Source organism: Sparus aurata, chromosome 24 (genome assembly GCF_900880675.1).
Source record: "Sparus aurata chromosome 24, fSpaAur1.1, whole genome shotgun sequence".
Lineage (NCBI taxonomy): Eukaryota > Metazoa > Chordata > Actinopteri > Spariformes > Sparidae > Sparus > Sparus aurata.
Window position 1 is genome coordinate 21,796,032 of NC_044210.1, and position 18,917 is coordinate 21,814,948.

General features: G+C 48.0%; 1 protein-coding gene across 1 annotated transcript; it reads right to left on the reverse strand.

Moving 5' to 3' along the window:
* Positions 1–857: 857 nt before the first annotated feature.
* LOC115576603 (adenylate cyclase type 8-like) lies at positions 858–17,809 on the reverse strand. Its single transcript, XM_030409135.1, has 24 exons — positions 17,242–17,809; positions 16,338–16,618; positions 11,891–12,088; positions 11,501–11,740; positions 11,072–11,300; positions 10,845–10,994; positions 8,779–8,909; positions 8,070–8,181; positions 7,352–7,479; positions 7,117–7,275; positions 6,556–6,790; positions 6,283–6,471; positions 6,104–6,204; positions 5,796–5,997; positions 5,357–5,458; positions 5,121–5,248; positions 3,971–4,052; positions 3,713–3,871; positions 3,472–3,618; positions 2,842–2,934; positions 2,472–2,586; positions 2,210–2,334; positions 2,040–2,138; positions 858–1,949 (listed from the first exon to the last, which is right to left on the reverse strand). Exons 2-24 carry the CDS (start codon positions 16,580–16,582, stop codon positions 1,767–1,769), a joined length of 3,552 nt encoding a protein of 1,183 aa, XP_030264995.1. The 5' UTR covers positions 16,583–16,618; positions 17,242–17,809; the 3' UTR covers positions 858–1,766.
* Positions 17,810–18,917: the final 1,108 nt, after the last annotated feature.

An 18,917-nucleotide genomic window follows, 5' to 3' on the forward strand; every position in this document is an offset into this window, starting at 1 on the left:
AATGAAATCATAATATAAAACAAAACTGTGACGTGTGTTTGTGCTACTGTGATTAAACATGAATATAAAGGTCGTGATGATGATGTGAGTACAACAACAACAACAACAACAACAACGACTGTAAGATGACTCAGATAAAAACAATAAGTTGTATAACGTGTGAGTTTATGTCGACTCACTCTCGTGTGTGTGTGTGTGTGTGTGCGTGTGTGTGTGTGTGAGTGTGCGTGTGTGCGTGTGCGTGTGTGTGTGTGTGTGCGTGTGTGGAGGTGAATGGATTTCGAGCCGCGTCACGGAGCAGAACTGACAATCTGCCCGTTGTTCTGGTGTCAGTCAGAGTGGGTCAGCAGGGGCAGGTCGGGTTCTTAAGGTCACGTTGTTGAAGTAAGAAGAAGTGAAGACGTGACTAGTCCAGTGAGGTTCTGTGAGGTTCTGTGAGGTTCTACAGGAAGTCAGACAGAACTTTAGACTTCTTAACACTTCATTTAAATTCTTCAGGAGTTCTAGAAAGAAGTTTGGGTTCTTTCAGAAGTGTGAGAAAATAAAACCCTTTAACAGCTGATGAACACACGCACACGCACACTCACACGCACACTCACACTCACACACACACGCACACTCACACTCACACACTCACACACACACACACACACGCACACTCACACACACGCACGCACACGCACACACGCACGCGCACACACACACTCGCACACGCACGCGCACACACACACTCACACTCACACACACACGCACACACGCACACACACACGCACGCGCACACACACACACACACACTCACACACACACACACACACGGCTCAGAGAGCAAGACAAAGTGGGAGAGCACACACTTTTAAAGCAACTTTAACTGAAACTTTATTTATAAATGCAACCCATAACAACATAATACAGAAGTCTGTAATCAGCAGAGTCAGTAGTGTGTGCTGTGTTGTTTGTAAGTGAGGTGTGGTGATGATAAAACAGAGAAACACACAAACCAAACAGGCAGATCACATGGAAACAGTTCGTCTGCCGACTTCACACGTTTATCTTTTACGAGCTTTACTCTCCGTCATGGACGTATTAATACAGTCAGATAAAGAGTGAGGACTCCTTGTGGCCGATCACGGTACTGCAACAAACTACAGTTTAACCAGCGTAGAAGAATCTGTTGTCAACACGTCGAATGTTTCACTTAGAATTCATTTTTAAACCTTGAAGGTTTCATAAACATAAAAAACTCCCCAGAGAGAAAAGTTTTTATCCACATGTGACACTTTGTGAAGAACTCATCCGACACTCTGAAAGCTTCAGACTGCAGCAGCCTGGAAACAGTCAGTCCAGCTTTATCATTCAAAAACTGTTTTTTGTTTCCAGTAAATTGATAAATCATCTCAATCTACAAGAATTATTAATTCATAAAAATCCAAAACATGACAACAACAACAACATCGTACACAGTCGGCGCTCTGAAACGTCTCCACCCGCTGGTACTTTTCTTCTGGTTCTGGTGAACTCAGACGGACTCCAGGTGGGCCGTCAGAAGTTCTCCCTGTGGGAGGAGTCTGCCGGTTCCTCCTCGACAGGTGATCGGATCAGGACGTGTTGAAGGTTCTGGGTCTGCAGAGGTCGATTCTGATGTTTACGACTACAGGAACACAACAGAAACACTTTGGATCCACAGAGGTAGATGTTCTGATCCGATGATCCTGTGTTTGGGTTCTGTTCAGCTCGTGTTCACACCTGTCTGACAGCCGGCACGTCCTCTACGACGCCTCCACCAGGTGGAATCCTCCGTTCTCCTCCATCAGTTTCTCCCTCTTCCTGGCCTGAACCAGACTGTAGACCACCGCTCCCAGTGTGTTCCTGTTCAGACTGAAGCCCCGCCCACCGCCGCGCTCCGTGAAGCTGGATCGCTCCTCGCGACTGCCAACGAAATACGTACGAACCTGAGGAGAGAAACAACAACCCAGTGTAATAATGTGTAACGATGAGTTCAGGTGTCACGTACGCCAACACATCATCAACATGTGTGTCACCTTCCCGTGGCGTTCACTGATGCCTTTGACATAAATGTTCCCTCTGAGCTGCCGTAGGAAGCCTCGCTCCACCAGGATGCAGCTGGTGGATTCTGGGACCTGATGGGGGAGGAGTTCAGTTATAACCATGTTACACACCTACAGACACACCTGCAGCGAGGCGTCCTCACCTGGATCCTCCCGCTGACTCCGGTGCTCTCCATCCGGCTCGCCATGTTCACCGTCAGACCCCAGATGTCGTACTGAGGTTTGGTGGCGCCGATCACGCCTGCGATCACCGGGCCGTGAGCGATACCTGCAGATGATGTCATGAGGTCGTGGTTGGGAAATCATTTGAAAATGTGTTTTAAATGATGGAAACAAAATGTCGAATGATGATTCGCCGCCTGAGTTAAAGAATGAAGAGTCACTTCCTGTGAGGTCACTACGCACCGACTCGGAGCGCCAAGCTGTTTCCTGTGTGAGAGTTGATGTGGTTGAGTGTTTCCTGCATGGCCAGAGCGAACAGAACCAGCTCGCTGAGGTGATGCCAGCCGTCCTCACAGTCCTGAGGGAGGGAGACAGAAGTGAAGCATCATGGGAGAAGGCAGAGAGGAAACAGGCTGATGTATCCTTGGTGATGTGAGGATGTTTTGTTTACTGTGAATTCATCGACAGGTCTTTACACATTCAACCCTTTCAAATTAAAAGTCTGATGATCAGGAGATGAACAACAGCCAGTGTGTTGCTGGAAGACTTCCATGAATGAATTAATAATCAATTACAGAGTAGCAGCTGTGATCTGAGGTGTTGTGTTGCTCACCTGTCGGTCAGGTGAGAGACCAGAGGCTGCCATGTACGAGCTGCCGATGGTTTTTATCTTCTCCACCTCCTGGAAGAAACATTCATCCAGCAGCTGCACAGACACACAGGAATGATTCAGTTACTGACTGTAAACACAGAAACATACTGAGCTTTAAAAACACATCAGATATATAAAACAATAAATTACATGTTCTGGGGAGTTTTAAACATCTTTCATCCATATGATTTTCTTTTTCTTTTTTTTGTCCGATCTGTTTATTGAATGTTTGCAGACGTAACAGCATGACATATCAAATGCAAAGTTGGCATGATGTCTGTAGTGTGAAGCACAACTTCATCCCTCCGACCCGCCCAAAACCCACCATCACCTTCACTAGCAGTCAAGCAAAAATCAACAAACAAACAAATAGATATATAAATTAAATGAATACATTCACAAAATTGAATCATATGATTTTTTAATTGTGTAGAAAATTCTTGTTGCTTTGACACCAACAAACATTATTTACATCTGAGAACTTAAATCATTAGTCAATATATTGATCGATGAGTCTAAAATATGTAGTTATTATTGTGTTATTGTGTGTGTGAGTGTTTGTGTGTGTGTGTGTGTGTGTGTGTGTGCGACCTCATCAAAGTCTGTGATGATGTTGTTGAGGAGGCGGAGACACTCGACCGGCTGGTGAATGACCTCCTTCTGCTCGTAGAAGGCGGTGAAACCCGGCAGCGAGGCGAAGAGGACGCCGACTCGCTCATAGGACTGCGAGTACAACTCCTGCAAACAGACACACACACACATACACACACACAGTCAACACCATGATACACACAGTGAGCGACACACACACCTGGCTACAGGTGGCAGGTACCTCATCACTGCGGTCTCTCTCCAGGAAGTGATGGGCGACGTGAGCTGGCAGGATGTTGAGCAGCAGACACTCGTTGTGCTCCCTCAGCTCCTTCATGTCCTCCACCTCCTTCCTCGCCTGGAGACGCCACAGGAAGTCGAGCCGCGCCGTCGCCTCCATCTACCAATGAAAAAAAACACAGAGGATCAGGATAACAAAATGTCTGTTTGTTTTAAAGGTCAATAACGGATCAATTTACAGAGCTCAGGTAGAACTCACCTGTCTGCTGTTGTAGAGGACAGCGACCACAAACATCACCATGAGAACAGCACACACACCCTTCCTGCACAGGGGGTGAGACCTGATGGACACAACGTCGTTTAATAAAGAATATGGATATAATAAATAACTATGGATATTTCTCTATGAGGTCATCATGTGTCTCTGTGAGGTCATTATGTGTCTCTATGAGGTCATTATGTGTCTCTATGAGGTCACCTCAGTGTCTCTATGAGGTCATCGTGTGTCTCTATGAGGTCACCTCAGTGTCTCTATGAGGTCATCGTGTGTCTCTATGAGGTCATCGTGTGTCTCTGTGAGGTCATCGTGTGTCTCTATGAGGTCATCGTGTGTCTCTATGAGGTCATTATGTGTCTCTATGAGGTCATCGTGTGTCTCTGTGAGGTCATCGTGTGTCTCTGTGAGGTCATCGTGTGTCTATGTGAGGTCATTATGTGTCTCTATGAGGTCATTATGTGTCTCTATGAGGTCATTATGTGTCTCTATGAGGTCACCTCAGTGTCTCTATGAGGTCATCGTGTGTCTCTATGAGGTCACCTTTGTGTCTCTATGAGGTCATCGTGTGTCTCTATGAGGTCATCGTGTGTCTCTATGAGGTCATCGTGTGTCTCTATGAGGTCATTATGTGTCTCTATGAGGTCATCGTGTGTCTCTGTGAGGTCATCGTGTGTCTCTGTGAGGTCATCGTGTGTCTATGTGAGGTCATTATGTGTCTCTATGAGGTCATTATGTGTCTCTATGAGGTCACCTCAGTGTCTCTATGAGGTCATCGTGTGTCTCTATGAGGTCACCTTTGTGTCTCTATGAGGTCATCGTGTGTCTCTATGAGGTCATCGTGTGTCTCTGTGAGGTCATCGTGTGTCTCTGTGAGGTCATCGTGTGTCTCTGTGAGGTCATCGTGTGTCTCTATGAGGTCATTATGTGTCTCTATGAGGTCATCGTGTGTCTCTGTGAGGTCATCGTGTGTCTCTGTGAGGTCATCGTGTGTCTCTGTGAGGTCATCGTGTGTCTCTGTGAGGTCATCGTGTGTCTCTGTGAGGTCATCGTGTGTCTCTATGAGGTCATTATGTGTCTCTATGAGGTCACCTCAGTGTCTCTATGAGGTCATTATGTGTCTCTATGAGGTCACCTCTGTGTCTCTATGAGGTAGGTGTAGAGGGCGGCGGCCAGCAGGAGGACGGCGAGCTTCAACACGCAACTTAACCTGAGGAACACCGCACAGGTAACCATGGCAACCACACCGCTCAGCACCATGTACTGTAAACAGGGACAGTTGTTCATTAACAATCGTGTATCGTAATAGATGTATAGAAGAGATATGATAAGGTTGATAAGTTGACGTATCGTTTGTGTGTTGACGCTCACCTCTGGATGTTTGCAGATGTTGATGTCAGCCCAGGTAGAGGTGGGCGGAGCCAGCAGGGAGTCACTGTTGTTGATGTGAATCTCTGACGAATCACACCACAGCTGGAGGGAAACAAGGAAACAAGGACGCAAGAAAGGAAGTGAGAAAGTTTACTGATGATTTGAAGCACAACTTTTAAAGAGTTGCTAACTTAACAGGCAACTTTACAGCATGTTGCCTCAAAACTTTCACTTTGACACTGTTTGTCTTCTATTTGTCAGCTTCTGTTTTGGGGCATTTGTGTTGTGTTGCTTTGAACCAGCACAGTTTGGTTTCTTCTTTGCTCGTTACCTTCGTCTCTCCATTGGTGTCAGTCAGGTTAGTTTGTTGTCAGTGTTGGTCATTATTATAAGAGGAAGTTTATCAACAGAACAAACAATACAACTGAATCAGACTCACGATGTCTGAGGAGGCGACTCCGAAGTTGACAGTGATGGCGGTGAGTGTTAGCAGTGTGCGGGCGCACTTGGTTTCGTGAACCCAGCAGCAGAGGGACTGCAGGGGGGCGGGGCAACTCTTAAACTCCTCCCCCAGAGTCAGCAGCAGGAGCAGGAAGTAAATGCTGCCGCCAACCAGGAACTGAGCCACCATCGGAAAAAACCTGAGCAACACATCAGAGACACAACAGTTATTAGGTATATATTATAGTGCCAGGTAGACAGACGGGTAGATAGACAGGTAGATAGACAGGTAGATGACAGGTGTACCGTGGGGCGGGGATTAACACCTGGACAGCCATCAGCAGCAGCAGCATGATGAAGGAACAAACCATGTTGGACTTGAAGAGTTCGTCTCTCATCTGGGAGTACTGCGAGACGGAGAGAAGACGATTAACCTCGATCGCCTCAATAAGAGCCCCGCCCCCTACAGGAAGTGAAGTTATTACCTTTCCCTCCATGTGGGAGTCCTTGAACACCTGAGTGAAAGTCGTGATGTGCTCCTTCCTCATTCGCTCACTGCTCCGAACCTCCATGGCCTGACAGATCCTCTTATTGACTTCACGTGATCCCGACCGCTGTGCTGCAATCTGATTGGGCAGCTGGGTTAAAGAGCCATTGGTGAAGGTGGCGAGGATCTACGGAGCACCACAAGGGACAAAAAAGGGTCAGAACTGAAACACTCCTCAGTAAAACTCTCTGAATGTTGCTATCATCCTCACAAAGTTCATTCCCAGGATGTCTCCGAACGGCAGCTCGGCGCTCCAGGTCGTCATCTCGTCGTAGCTCGGACGTCTCGCTCTTGGTGGCTCCGCCTCCTCTTGTTGGGCCGGGCGTATCAGAAACGTGTCGATGTTGTGTTTCCGGAGAAACTCGCTGCGTTCCTGGCCATGCCCCGCCTCCGTCTCATAGATCCCACCCAGACACTGGAGAGTCGTCTGCGAGATATGAATCCGCCTGACGCCAAGACAATTACTGATGACTTTTTTGACAAATAAGCAATTTTATGTTAATTGAGGTTGATTTTATATTTACAATATTTCTTTGTTACGTGAAGACAATTGTTGTGCAATCAGTACATTTTGTTTAAAAGTAGTCAAGTCTTTGTAAACAGATGAAATCAGTATTTTTAGTAGATTTTTTTGGAGAGTTAACACATTTTTATAACATGAGAATATTTTGGTAAAGACTGAATGACATCATTATGCTGCTCCAGCTCCTCCTGGTCTGAGGTCAGATCTAAGTTAATGTTTGCATCGTATCAGTGAAAGCAAGTGTCTGACCCCGGCACCCCTGCAGCCTCCAGGCTGTTGGCGATGTCGACGTCCCAGCTCCAGATGTCAAACTGCCACTTCTGAAGACCCAGAACACCACAAAGAACCGAACCAGAGTGGACCCCGATCCTCATGTCCACCTCCTGCTGCAGCTCCCGACGGACGTAACTGAAACAGGACGGCATGTGAGTGTCTCTGCAAAGTCTGCGTGGTGACAGCCAGAGTGTGTGTTAGCGAGTTGTACCGGATGGTGTTAATCATGCTGAGGCCCATCTCCACGCAGCAGCGGGCGTGACCTCGCTGAGGCTCCGGCACGCCAGAGACGCAGTAATAACAGTCACCCAGGATCTTAATACGCAAACACTGGTGCTCCTGTCCACACACACACACACACACACACACACTGCTGTCAGTCAGACATCAGTAATGTTCAGTAATGATAATTAACTTCAAGTGAAAACAAAACATGACATATTAAAATAATAAATAAATCAAAACAAAAGTTACTCTCCTGTTTTCTTTCACTGTTCATTAATAACATCTCATTTGTCAATATCTTGTTTTGGGTCAAAGCATTAAAAAAATCTAAGTACAAACATGTCTGCTCTCAGCTTCCGTACCCTGCGGGTTGCTTTTTATCATTATTTTCTATTGATTTATTATTTTTGTTGGTTCCTCCATCAATCTTTTTTTTCTCAGGGAAATTGAAATAAACAAAAAAATGTTAAATAAAAATCTAAAATCTCAATAAAACTTTCACATCAAAACAAAGAAGCTTTAATTAAAACATTACAGTAAAAAAAAAAAAACATTTTCTGTCAAAGACGAAATTTAAATCAGAATTTTAAAATGAAAACTGTGACGAAGGCAGAACATGGAAGAACTTTCAAACTGCACATAAAACCAACGAATTAAGTCAAAATGTGTTAGTGAATCTTGTGTGGTTGCCGTGGTGATACAACCTCAGCCAGCCTGTCGAAGCGCCCAAAGAGTTCGTTGAGCGTTTTAACGAGTTCTTGAGCCGAAAGGATCAACGACAGAGACGTGAAGCCGATGATGTCAGCGAACAGGATGCTGAGAAGAGACAGAGGTTAGAAACGTGTGGCTGAAATAAAACAACCAGTCACTTCATTAAAACAATTAGAAACAAACACACAGAATTCATTAAACAAAAGTTAGAAAGTACTTCAATATTTCCACTTTCAGATGCTTTGTACTTCAAGACATCTCCGGTGAGACTTTACACTATAAAACTACTTTACGGATTTGTATAAATATACAAACTATAATTCAACTAATACGTTCAGATGTCCGATTAAAAAATTAAACAACTCAGCAGGAAGTAAATTATTAGAACTAGCTACAACTTCAAAGTAATGAACAGTTACTCTGCTTTATGAGTACTTTTATTTGTACATTTTCATGCTTATACTTTTGTATTCTTACTTGAATACAATTTAAAATGCAGGAATGCACTTGTACTTGAGTATTTCTACACTGTTACTGAGAACTGTACTGCAGTAAAACACATAAAACATCTGAGCCGTGTGTTCATGTCACTGAAATTTTTAATAATCTACTCGTGGGGTTCCTCAGGGTTCTATCCTCGGTAATTTGGATTAAAAACTTAGTTTAAACTCCACGATCGAATTTAAACTGCGTGTTTGATACCTGACATCTTTGTATTGGTGGATGTAGATCTTCTGGAACTGCTGAGGCAGCAGATATTCATCTATGGGGGCCATGTCAGCGATCATCTCCAGGACCAAGAAACGAGGCAGGATGGACATCACCAGACGCTCCTGGAGGCAACATCTGGATTATACAATAACGTCTGGATTACGCAATAACATCTGGATTATACAAAAACGTCTGGATTATGCAATAACATCTGGATTATACAATAACGTCTGGATTACGCAATAATGTCTGGATTATACAATAACGTCAGGATAACACAATAACGTCTGGATTATACAATAACGTCAGGATAACACAATAACGTCTGGATTATACAATAACGTCAGGATAACACAATAACGTCTGGATTATACAATAACGTCTGGATTACACAATAACGTCTGGATTATACAATAACGTCTGGATTACACAATAACATCTGGATTATACAATAACGTCAGGATAACACAATAACGTCTGGATTATACAATAACGTCTGGATTACACAATAACGTCTGGATTATACAATAACGTCAGGATAACACAATAACGTCTGGATTATACAATAACGTCAGGATAACACAATAACGTCTGGATTATACAATAACGTCTGGATTACACGATAAAGTCTGGATTACACAATAACGTCTGGATTACACGATAACGTCTGGATTACACGATAACGTCTGGATTACACAACAAGATCTGGATTATACAATAACTTCTGGATTATACAACAACATCTGGATTGTATAATAACATCTGGACTACACAATAACTTCTGGATTATACAACAACATCTGGATTATATAATAACATCTGGACTACACAATAACTTCTGGATTATATAATAACATCTGGACTACACAACAACATCTGGATTATATTATAACATCTGGATTACACAACAACATCTGGACTACACAACAACATCTGGATTATATTATAACATCTGGATTACACAACAACATCTGGATTACACAACAACATCTGGATTATTTAATAACATCTGGATTATACAATAATGTCTCTACCTGTCTGTGTTCTCTACCTGTCTGCGGTTCTCTACCTGTCTGTGTTCTCTACTTGTCTGCGGTTCTCTACCTGTCTGTGGTTCTCTACTTGTCTGGGTTCTCTACCTGTCTGCGGTTCTCTGCCTGTCTGCGGTTCTCTGCCTGTCTGCGGTTCTCTACCAGTCTGCGGCTCTCTACCTGTCTGCGGTTCTCTGCCTGTCTGCGGTTCTCTGCCTGTCTGCGGTTCTCTACCAGTCTGCGGTTCTCTACCTGTCTGCGGTTCTCTACCAGTCTGCGGTTCTCTACCTGTCTGCGGTTCTCTGCCTGTCTGCGGTTCTCTGCCTGTCTGCGGTTCTCTACCAGTCTGCGGTTCTCTACCTGTCTGCGGTTCTCTACCTGTCTGCGGTTCTCTACCAGTCTGCGGTTCTCTACCTGTCTGCGGTTCTCTGCCTGTCTGTGGTTCTCTACCAGTCTGCGGTTCTCTACCTGTCTGTGGTTCTCTACCTGTCTGCGGTTCTCTACCTGTCTGTGGTTCCCTACCTGTCCACGGTTCTCTACCTGTCTGCGGTTCTCTGCCTGTCTGCGGTTCTCTACCAGTCTGCGGCTCTCTACCTGTCTGCGGTTCTCTGCCTGTCTGCGGTTCTCTGCCTGTCTGCGGTTCTCTACCAGTCTGCGGTTCTCTACCTGTCTGCGGTTCTCTACCTGTCTGCGGTTCTCTACCAGTCTGCGGTTCTCTACCTGTCTGCGGTTCTCTGCCTGTCTGTGGTTCTCTACCAGTCTGCGGTTCTCTACCTGTCTGTGGTTCTCTACCTGTCTGCGGTTCTCTACCTGTCTGTGGTTCCCTACCTGTCCACGGTTCTCTGCCTGTCTGCGGTTCTCTACCAGTCTGCGGTTCTCTACCTGTCTGCGGTTCTCTGCCTGTCTGTGGTTCTCTACCAGTCTGCGGTTCTCTACCTGTCTGTGGTTCTCTACCTGTCTGCGGTTCTCTACCTGTCTGTGGTTCCCTACCTGTCCACGGTTCTCTACCTGTCTGCGGTTCTCTACCTGTCTGTGGTTCTCCCTCTCCAGTCTGACCCTCCCCTCAATACAGCGCCGGGTCTCCAGGAAGGCCTGTCTCTGGGTCCGGTCTGACAGGTAGTGGATGAAGAGCCCGGCAGTGTTGACAGCCAGGTACAGCAGGGCCTTGGACAGCACCTGCACAGGTGCAACACACACAGTTACCATGACGACACGAACACTCAGGCGGAGGTGTCTTCAGGACCGGCTCCTACCTTTCTGATGCAGGTGTGGTCGCTGTAGTGACGGCTGATGTCCAGCAGCAGGTGCAGGGTGGAGGTGGTCGCCCCGGCAACGATGGACCAGAGGAGGGGGAGGGGCAGCAAGGTGTAGGTGGAGAACAGGGAGAAGAAGACGTACCGGGAGTGATCGCTCTCCGCCCAGGTGAACACGCCCACCAACACCTGCAGCGTCTGAGACAGCCAGCTGGCCACAGACAGGTACCTGAGACAGACAGACAGACAGGTACTTGAGACAGACAGGTACCAGAGACAGACAGACAGACAGGTACTTGAGACAGACAGGTACCAGAGACAGACAGACAGACAGGTACTTGAGACAGACAGGTACCAGAGACAGACAGACAGGTACCAGAGAGAGACAGGCAGACAAACAGATCAAATGTAATAAATTTCCCATCATACCTCAGCCACTGGGGCGATGACATCACTTCCTTCCTGGTCAGTGCCAGCACACAAATCCCCGTCCACATGATGACGGACATGCCGGCCAGCCAATCACAGGCCACGCCCCACCAGCCCGGCGGCCATGTCAGCAGTAAGATGAGGAGTCGGGTCAGGATGTCGATCACGTTGGTGACGACCAGCGAGGTTCTTCTCTGACCCGACGAGAACCGCTGGTACAGCTGCTCCAAGTCCGGAGACCTGAGTGATTGATATCATATTATTATTCATATTTTAATTAGTTTTATTTTATATGTTGTGACAGTGTAAACGTGTGAGTGAGTGTGTTGACAGAGAACACAACAAGCTAACAAGCCGAGTGTGTGTGTGTGCGTGTGTGTGTGTGTGTACTTGAATGTGTGTTGCAGTGCGGGGATGAAGACGCCTCTCACAGTCGACCCCCGGGATACAAAGAAGTCGGCGTCGCCTTGTGAGTCATGTTTGGGTTTTGTGGCGGCGCTGATCTGGGGCAGTGACGGGTGGATGCGAGCGGCCGACGAGCGGCGCTTCTGCCACAACGTTCCACGAGTTGCCTTATTGCGAATCTGCCTGCAAGACGACACAGATAACAAACGTGTGTGACATCACTGTTCCTACCTGTCGATGACATCACTGTTCCTACCTGTCGATGACATCACTGTTCCTGCCTGTCCACGACATCACTGCTCTTGCCTGTCCATGACATCACTGTTCCTGCCTGTCCACGACATCACTGCTCTTGCCTGTCCATGACATCACTGTTCCTGCCTGTCCATGACATCACTGCTCCTACCTGTCCACGACATCACTGCTCTTGCCTGTCCATGACATCACTGTTCCTGCCTGTCCATGACATCACTGCTCCTACATGTCCACGACATCACTGCTCCTACCTGTCCACGACATCACTGTTCCTGCCTGTCCACGACATCACTGTTCCTGCCTGTCCACGACATCACTGCTCCTGCCTGTCCATGACATCACTGTTTCTACCTGTCCATGACATCACTGCTCCTGCCTGTCCACGACATCACTGCTCCTGCCTGTCCATGACATCACTGTTCCTGCCTGTCCATGACATCACTGTTCCTGCCTGTCCATGACATCACTGCTCCTGCCTGTCCATGACATCACTGCTCCTGCCTGTCCATGACATCACTGTTCCTGCCTGTCCATGACATCACTGCTCCTGCCTGTCCATGACATCACTGTTCCTGCCTGTCCATGACAGCACTGCTCCTGCCTGTCCATGACATCACTGTTCCTGCCTGTCCATGACATCACTGTTCCTGCCTGTCCATGACATCACTGCTCCTGCCTGTCCATGACATCACTGTTCCTGCCTGTCCATGACATCACTGTTCCTGCTTGTTGATGACATCACTGTTCCTGCCTGTCCACGACATCACTGTTCCTGCCTGTCCACGACATCACTGCTCCTGCCTGTCCATGACATCACTGCTCCTGCCTGTCCATGACATCACTGCTCCTGCCTGTCCATGACATCACTGTTCCTGCCTGTCCACGACATCACTGTTCCTGCCTGTCCACGACATCACTGTTCCTGCCTGTCCATGACATCACTGCTCCTACCTGTCCACGACATCACTGTTCCTGCCTGTCCATGACATCACTGCTCCTACCTGTCCATGACATCACTGTTCCTGCCTGTCCATGACATCACTGTTCCTGCCTGTCCACGACATCACTGTTCCTGCTTGTTGATGACATCACTGTTCCTGCCTGTCCATGACATCACTGCTCCTGCCTGTCCATGACATCACTGCTCCTGCCTGTCCACGACATCACTGCTCCTGCCTGTCCATGACATCACTGCTCCTGCCTGTCCATGACATCACTGTTCCTGCCTGTCCATGACATCACTGTTCCTGCCTGTCCACGACATCACTGTTCCTGCCTGTCCACGACATCACTGTTCCTGCCTGTCCACGACATCACTGTTCCTGCCTGTCCACGACATCACTGTTCCTGCCTGTCCACGACATCACTGTTCCTGCCTGTCCATGACATCACTGTTCCTGCCTGTCCACGACATCACTGTTCCTGCTTGTTGATGACATCACTGTTCCTGCCTGTCCACGACATCACTGTTCCTGCCTGTCCACGACATCACTGTTCCTGCTTGTTGATGACATCACTGTTCCTGCCTGTCCACGACATCACTGTTCCTGCTTGTTGATGACATCACTGTTCCTGCCTGTCCACGACATCACTGTTCCTGCCTGTCCACGACATCACTGTTCCTGCCTGTCCATGACATCACTGTTCCTGCTTGTTGATGACATCACTGTTCCTGCCTGTCCACGACATCACTGTTCCTGCCAGTCCACGACATCACTGCTCCTGCCTGTCCATGACATCACTGTTCCTGCCTGTCCATGACATCACTGCTCCTGCCTGTCCATGACATCACTGTTCCTGCCTGTCCATGACATCACTGCTCCTGCCTGTCCACGACATCACTGTTCCTGCCTGTCCACGACATCACTGCTCCTGCCTGTCCATGACATCACTGTTCCTGCCTGTCCATGACATCACTGCTCCTGCCTGTCCACGACATCACTGTTCCTGCCTGTCCACGACATCACTGCTCCTGCCTGTCCACGACATCACTGCTCCTGCCTGTCCATGACATCACTGTTCCTGCCTGTCCATGACATCACTGTTCCTGCCTGTCCATGACATCACTGCTCCTGCCTGTCCACGACATCACTGCTCTTGCCTGTCCATGACATCACTGTTCCTGCCTGTCCACGACATCACTGCTCTTGCCTGTCCATGACATCACTGTTCCTGCCTGTCCATGACATCACTGCTCCTACCTGTCCACGACATCACTGCTCTTGCCTGTCCATGACATCACTGTTCCTGCCTGTCCACGACATCACTGTTCCTGCCTGTCCACGACATCACTGCTCCTACCTGTCCACGACATCACTGTTCCTGCCTGTCCACGACATCACTGTTCCTGCCTGTCCACGACATCACTGCTCCTGCCTGTCCATGACATCACTGCTCCTGCCTGTCCATGACATCACTGCTCCTGCCTGTCCATGACATCACTGTTCCTGCCTGTCCATGACATCACTGTTCCTGCCTGTCCATGACATCACTGTTCCTGCCTGTCCATGACATCACTGCTCCTGCCTGTCCATGACATCACTGCTCCTGCCTGTCCATGACATCACTGTTCCTGCCTGTCCATGACATCACTGCTCCTGCCTGTCCATGACATCACTGTTCCTGCCTGTCCATGACAGCACTGCTCCTGCCTGTCCATGACATCACTGTTCCTGCCTGTCCATGACATCACTGTTCCTGCCTGTCCATGACATCACTGCTCCTGCCTGTCCATGACATCACTGTTCCTGCCTGTCCATGACATCACTGTTCCTGCTTGTTGATGACATCACTGTTCCTGCCTGTCCACGACATCACTGTTCCTGCCTGTCCACGACATCACTGCTCCTGCCTGTCCATGACATCACTGCTCCTGCCTGTCCATGACATCACTGCTCCTGCCTGTCCATGACATCACTGTTCCTGCCTGTCCACGACATCACTGTTCCTGCCTGTCCACGACATCACTGTTCCTGCCTGTCCATGACATCACTGCTCCTACCTGTCCACGACATCACTGTTCCTGCCTGTCCATGACATCACTGCTCCTACCTGTCCATGACATCACTGTTCCTGCCTGTCCATGACATCACTGTTCCTGCCTGTCCACGACATCACTGTTCCTGCTTGTTGATGACATCACTGTTCCTGCCTGTCCATGACATCACTGCTCCTGCCTGTCCATGACATCACTGCTCCTGCCTGGTCCACGACATCACTGCTCCTGCCTGTCCATGACATCACTGCTCCTGCCTGTCCATGACATCACTGTTCCTGCCTGTCCATGACATCACTGTTCCTGCCTGTCCACGACATCACTGTTCCTGCCTGTCCACGACATCACTGTTCCTGCCTGTCCACGACATCACTGTTCCTGCCTGTCCACGACATCACTGTTCCTGCCTGTCCACGACATCACTGTTCCTGCCTGTCCATGACATCACTGTTCCTGCCTGTCCACGACATCACTGTTCCTGCTTGTTGATGACATCACTGTTCCTGCCTGTCCACGACATCACTGTTCCTGCCTGTCCACGACATCACTGTTCCTGCTTGTTGATGACATCACTGTTCCTGCCTGTCCACGACATCACTGTTCCTGCTTGTTGATGACATCACTGTTCCTGCCTGTCCACGACATCACTGTTCCTGCCTGTCCACGACATCACTGTTCCTGCCTGTCCATGACATCACTGTTCCTGCTTGTTGATGACATCACTGTTCCTGCCTGTCCACGACATCACTGTTCCTGCCAGTCCACGACATCACTGCTCCTGCCTGTCCATGACATCACTGTTCCTGCCTGTCCATGACATCACTGCTCCTGCCTGTCCATGACATCACTGTTCCTGCCTGTCCATGACATCACTGCTCCTGCCTGTCCACGACATCACTGTTCCTGCCTGTCCACGACATCACTGCTCCTGCCTGTCCATGACATCACTGTTCCTGCCTGTCCATGACATCACTGCTCCTGCCTGTCCACGACATCACTGTTCCTGCCTGTCCACGACATCACTGCTCCTGCCTGTCCACGACATCACTGCTCCTGCCTGTCCATGACATCACTGTTCCTGCCTGTCCATGACATCACTGTTCCTGCCTGTCCATGACATCACTGCTCCTGCCTGTCCACGACATCACTGTTCCTGCCTGTCCATGACATCACTGTTCCTACCTGTTGATGTCAGCGATGTAGGCGTCGGTGACGATGATGTGGTGCCGCCCTCTCTCCAGGCCCCCGGCGAGCCTCAGCGAGTACAGGTTGTGCTGGTCGATGATGTTTCTGACAGCGTTTTGCCACATCAGCTGCTTCCTCCTCAGGCCGGGGGCGGGGCTTATGTTTGCGCTGAAGGTGATGTCACTGGCCTGCCGCACCTGCTCGCAGTCGCCGTTCTCCAGCTTGCCACGGTCATCGTCCATGGTTACGACAGCGGCAACGGCCAACTGATCTGTGACCTGATTGGTGGAGAGAGTTGAACAGACTTATGTAATTTACTGTGGAAGGATTTAAAGGAACAGTTCAACCAAGAACCGGTTCTGAGCAGAGCGGGTCTGATTCTGATGGAATGAAACTGGACGGATTGAATTTGACCCACTTCACCGTCAACATCCTGTGCATCCGGCTGATCAGATTTACCTGAAGGCCTCTCAGCAGGACAGTTGGAATGAACACCTGGTGCTGGCCCGGGTCCAAACAGGTTTGAAAGCTAATCCACTCACGTCACAGCACCGGTCCATTAATCTCTAGATTTAGTTCATCTCAATCATAGTAATTTGCTCCTTAACCTCCTCAGAAGGGACGGAAACACTCTCTCCACTACACCACCAAGCCACGCCCCCTCTCTGTTTCTGATGATGTCACTGTGGCTACCTAGCTAGCTAATGAAGCTAACGTTATCTCCATGATGTTTTAATGTATCCACTGAATATAATTAGTTTAAAACAGTTTTAAATATGCACAACATGTTTTATATAATGCCAACAGACTGAGGCTAAAGCTAACCGGGCGTGTGTGTGTGTGTGTGTGTGTGTGTGTGTGGTCCAGGTGAAGAGGACACCTGTGTCATGCCTCATCACACCTTCACTGGTCTGTCTCTCCCTCTGTCAGGACTCCTTCCTGTCGGCGTCCACTTCTCTTCTCGCTTCTGTTCATCTGTTTCTTCAGCTCGCTGTTGTTCTCATCCTTCACTCCATTTTCTCTTCCTGTTTTCATTCCATTTTCATGATCCACGCGGCGCTGTGTCCATTTTGTCCACGTTTGTTATACGACCATCATCCAACGTTCACTCTGGCTTTAAACTGCACAACTCCCAGAGTCAGAGCGCTGAGTGAACAGCACAGCCGGAGTCTCCCCATGTGTTTAACTCACCTCCAGGGAGCAGAAGTCAGAGATCAGAACAGAACCTTTCAGTGTTTCCAGAATCAGAAACATCTTCAGACAAGAACAAAAAGACGGAAACACACAGAGCAGACCGAGCTGAGAGGTAATCCCATCAGATATCCTGAAACAGAGACAAATGACTGCTCGCTAATAGGCCAGATTAACTGTGTGTGTGTGTGTGTGTGTACACAGGTGCATGATGGGATTGGGCGTCCTCAAACAAGTTCACATTTTGTGTGTGTGCAGTGTGTAGCTCACAGTGTGTTTGTGATGGAATAGAACTGTGTTAATGATCCAAACAGAAACAGTCAGAATCACAGACAAGAACACAACAAACAGTCCAGGCTCCTCGGCGCCAGAGAACCCAGAACATCCCGGAACACACAAGAACTGTTCCAGAAACACAAAACACACACGACATCACTACATTTAACAACCGTCCTCACACCGCACATAAACAGGCTCGAGTCTGAGAAATGATCTTTGTGTTTTTATTATTTCAATCCAGTAAAACGTGCACAGACAAGAACACAGTGACACACACGCGCAGACACACACACACACACACACACACACACACGCACGCACGCACACACACACACACACACACATATTGACCTTAAAGGGACTCTGAGGCAACAGGAAACGCATCATCACACCATGATGATCAGAGACGGTCAGGAGGTCAAATAACAACGTTACACAGTCACACATCCCAACACACACTCAGTCCAGTGTTCAGCACACAGAACCAGAACCGACACACAGTCAGTCCAGTGTTCAGCACACAGAACCAGAACCGACACACAGTCAGTCCAGTGTTTATCACTCAGAACCAGAACCGACACACTCAGTCCAGTGTTCAGCACACAGAACCAGAACCGACACACAGTCAGTCCAGTGTTCAGCACACAGAACCAGAACCGACACACAGTCAGTCCAGTGTTTATCACTCAGAACCAGAACCGACACACTCAGTCCAGTGTTCAGCACACAGAACCAGAACCGACACAGTCAGTCCAGTGTTCAGCACACAGAACCAGAACCGACACACTCAGTCCAGTGTTCAGCACACAGAACCAGAACCGACATGTGGCTGTAACACAAACACATTTAATACCTTGTCTCATAAACACTGTTTGTTGTTACTGAGATATTTAAGTTTAACGTGTTTGTTGCTTCTGAGCAGTTTATAGTTCACATGTTAGACCAAAACATTTATATTACATTTACTATTTTTTAAGGTCAATTGTTTCTGTTTCCTCCAAACTAACGACTTCTTATTATTCTTATCTGATTTATTTATTTTTCATTAACATAAATAAAATAATTTGTTTGTCTATTTTACGTTTTTTATTTTCTGCTTGAATGTTT

Bases quoted from the DNA above. Each gene is read 5' to 3' on its own strand.
- LOC115576603 (XM_030409135.1), bottom strand. From the start codon at position 16,582: ATGGACGATGACCGTGGCAAGCTGGAGAACGGCGACTGCGAGCAGGTG. The intron at 6,791-7,116 runs GTCAGACACTTG...TCTTGGCGTCAG, and splicing joins GAGGCTGCAGGGGTGCCGGG to GCGGATTCATATCTCGCAGA. The intron at 2,335-2,471 runs GTGCGTAGTGAC...CATCATCTGCAG, and splicing joins CAGCTTGGCGCTCCGAGTCG to GTATCGCTCACGGCCCGGTG.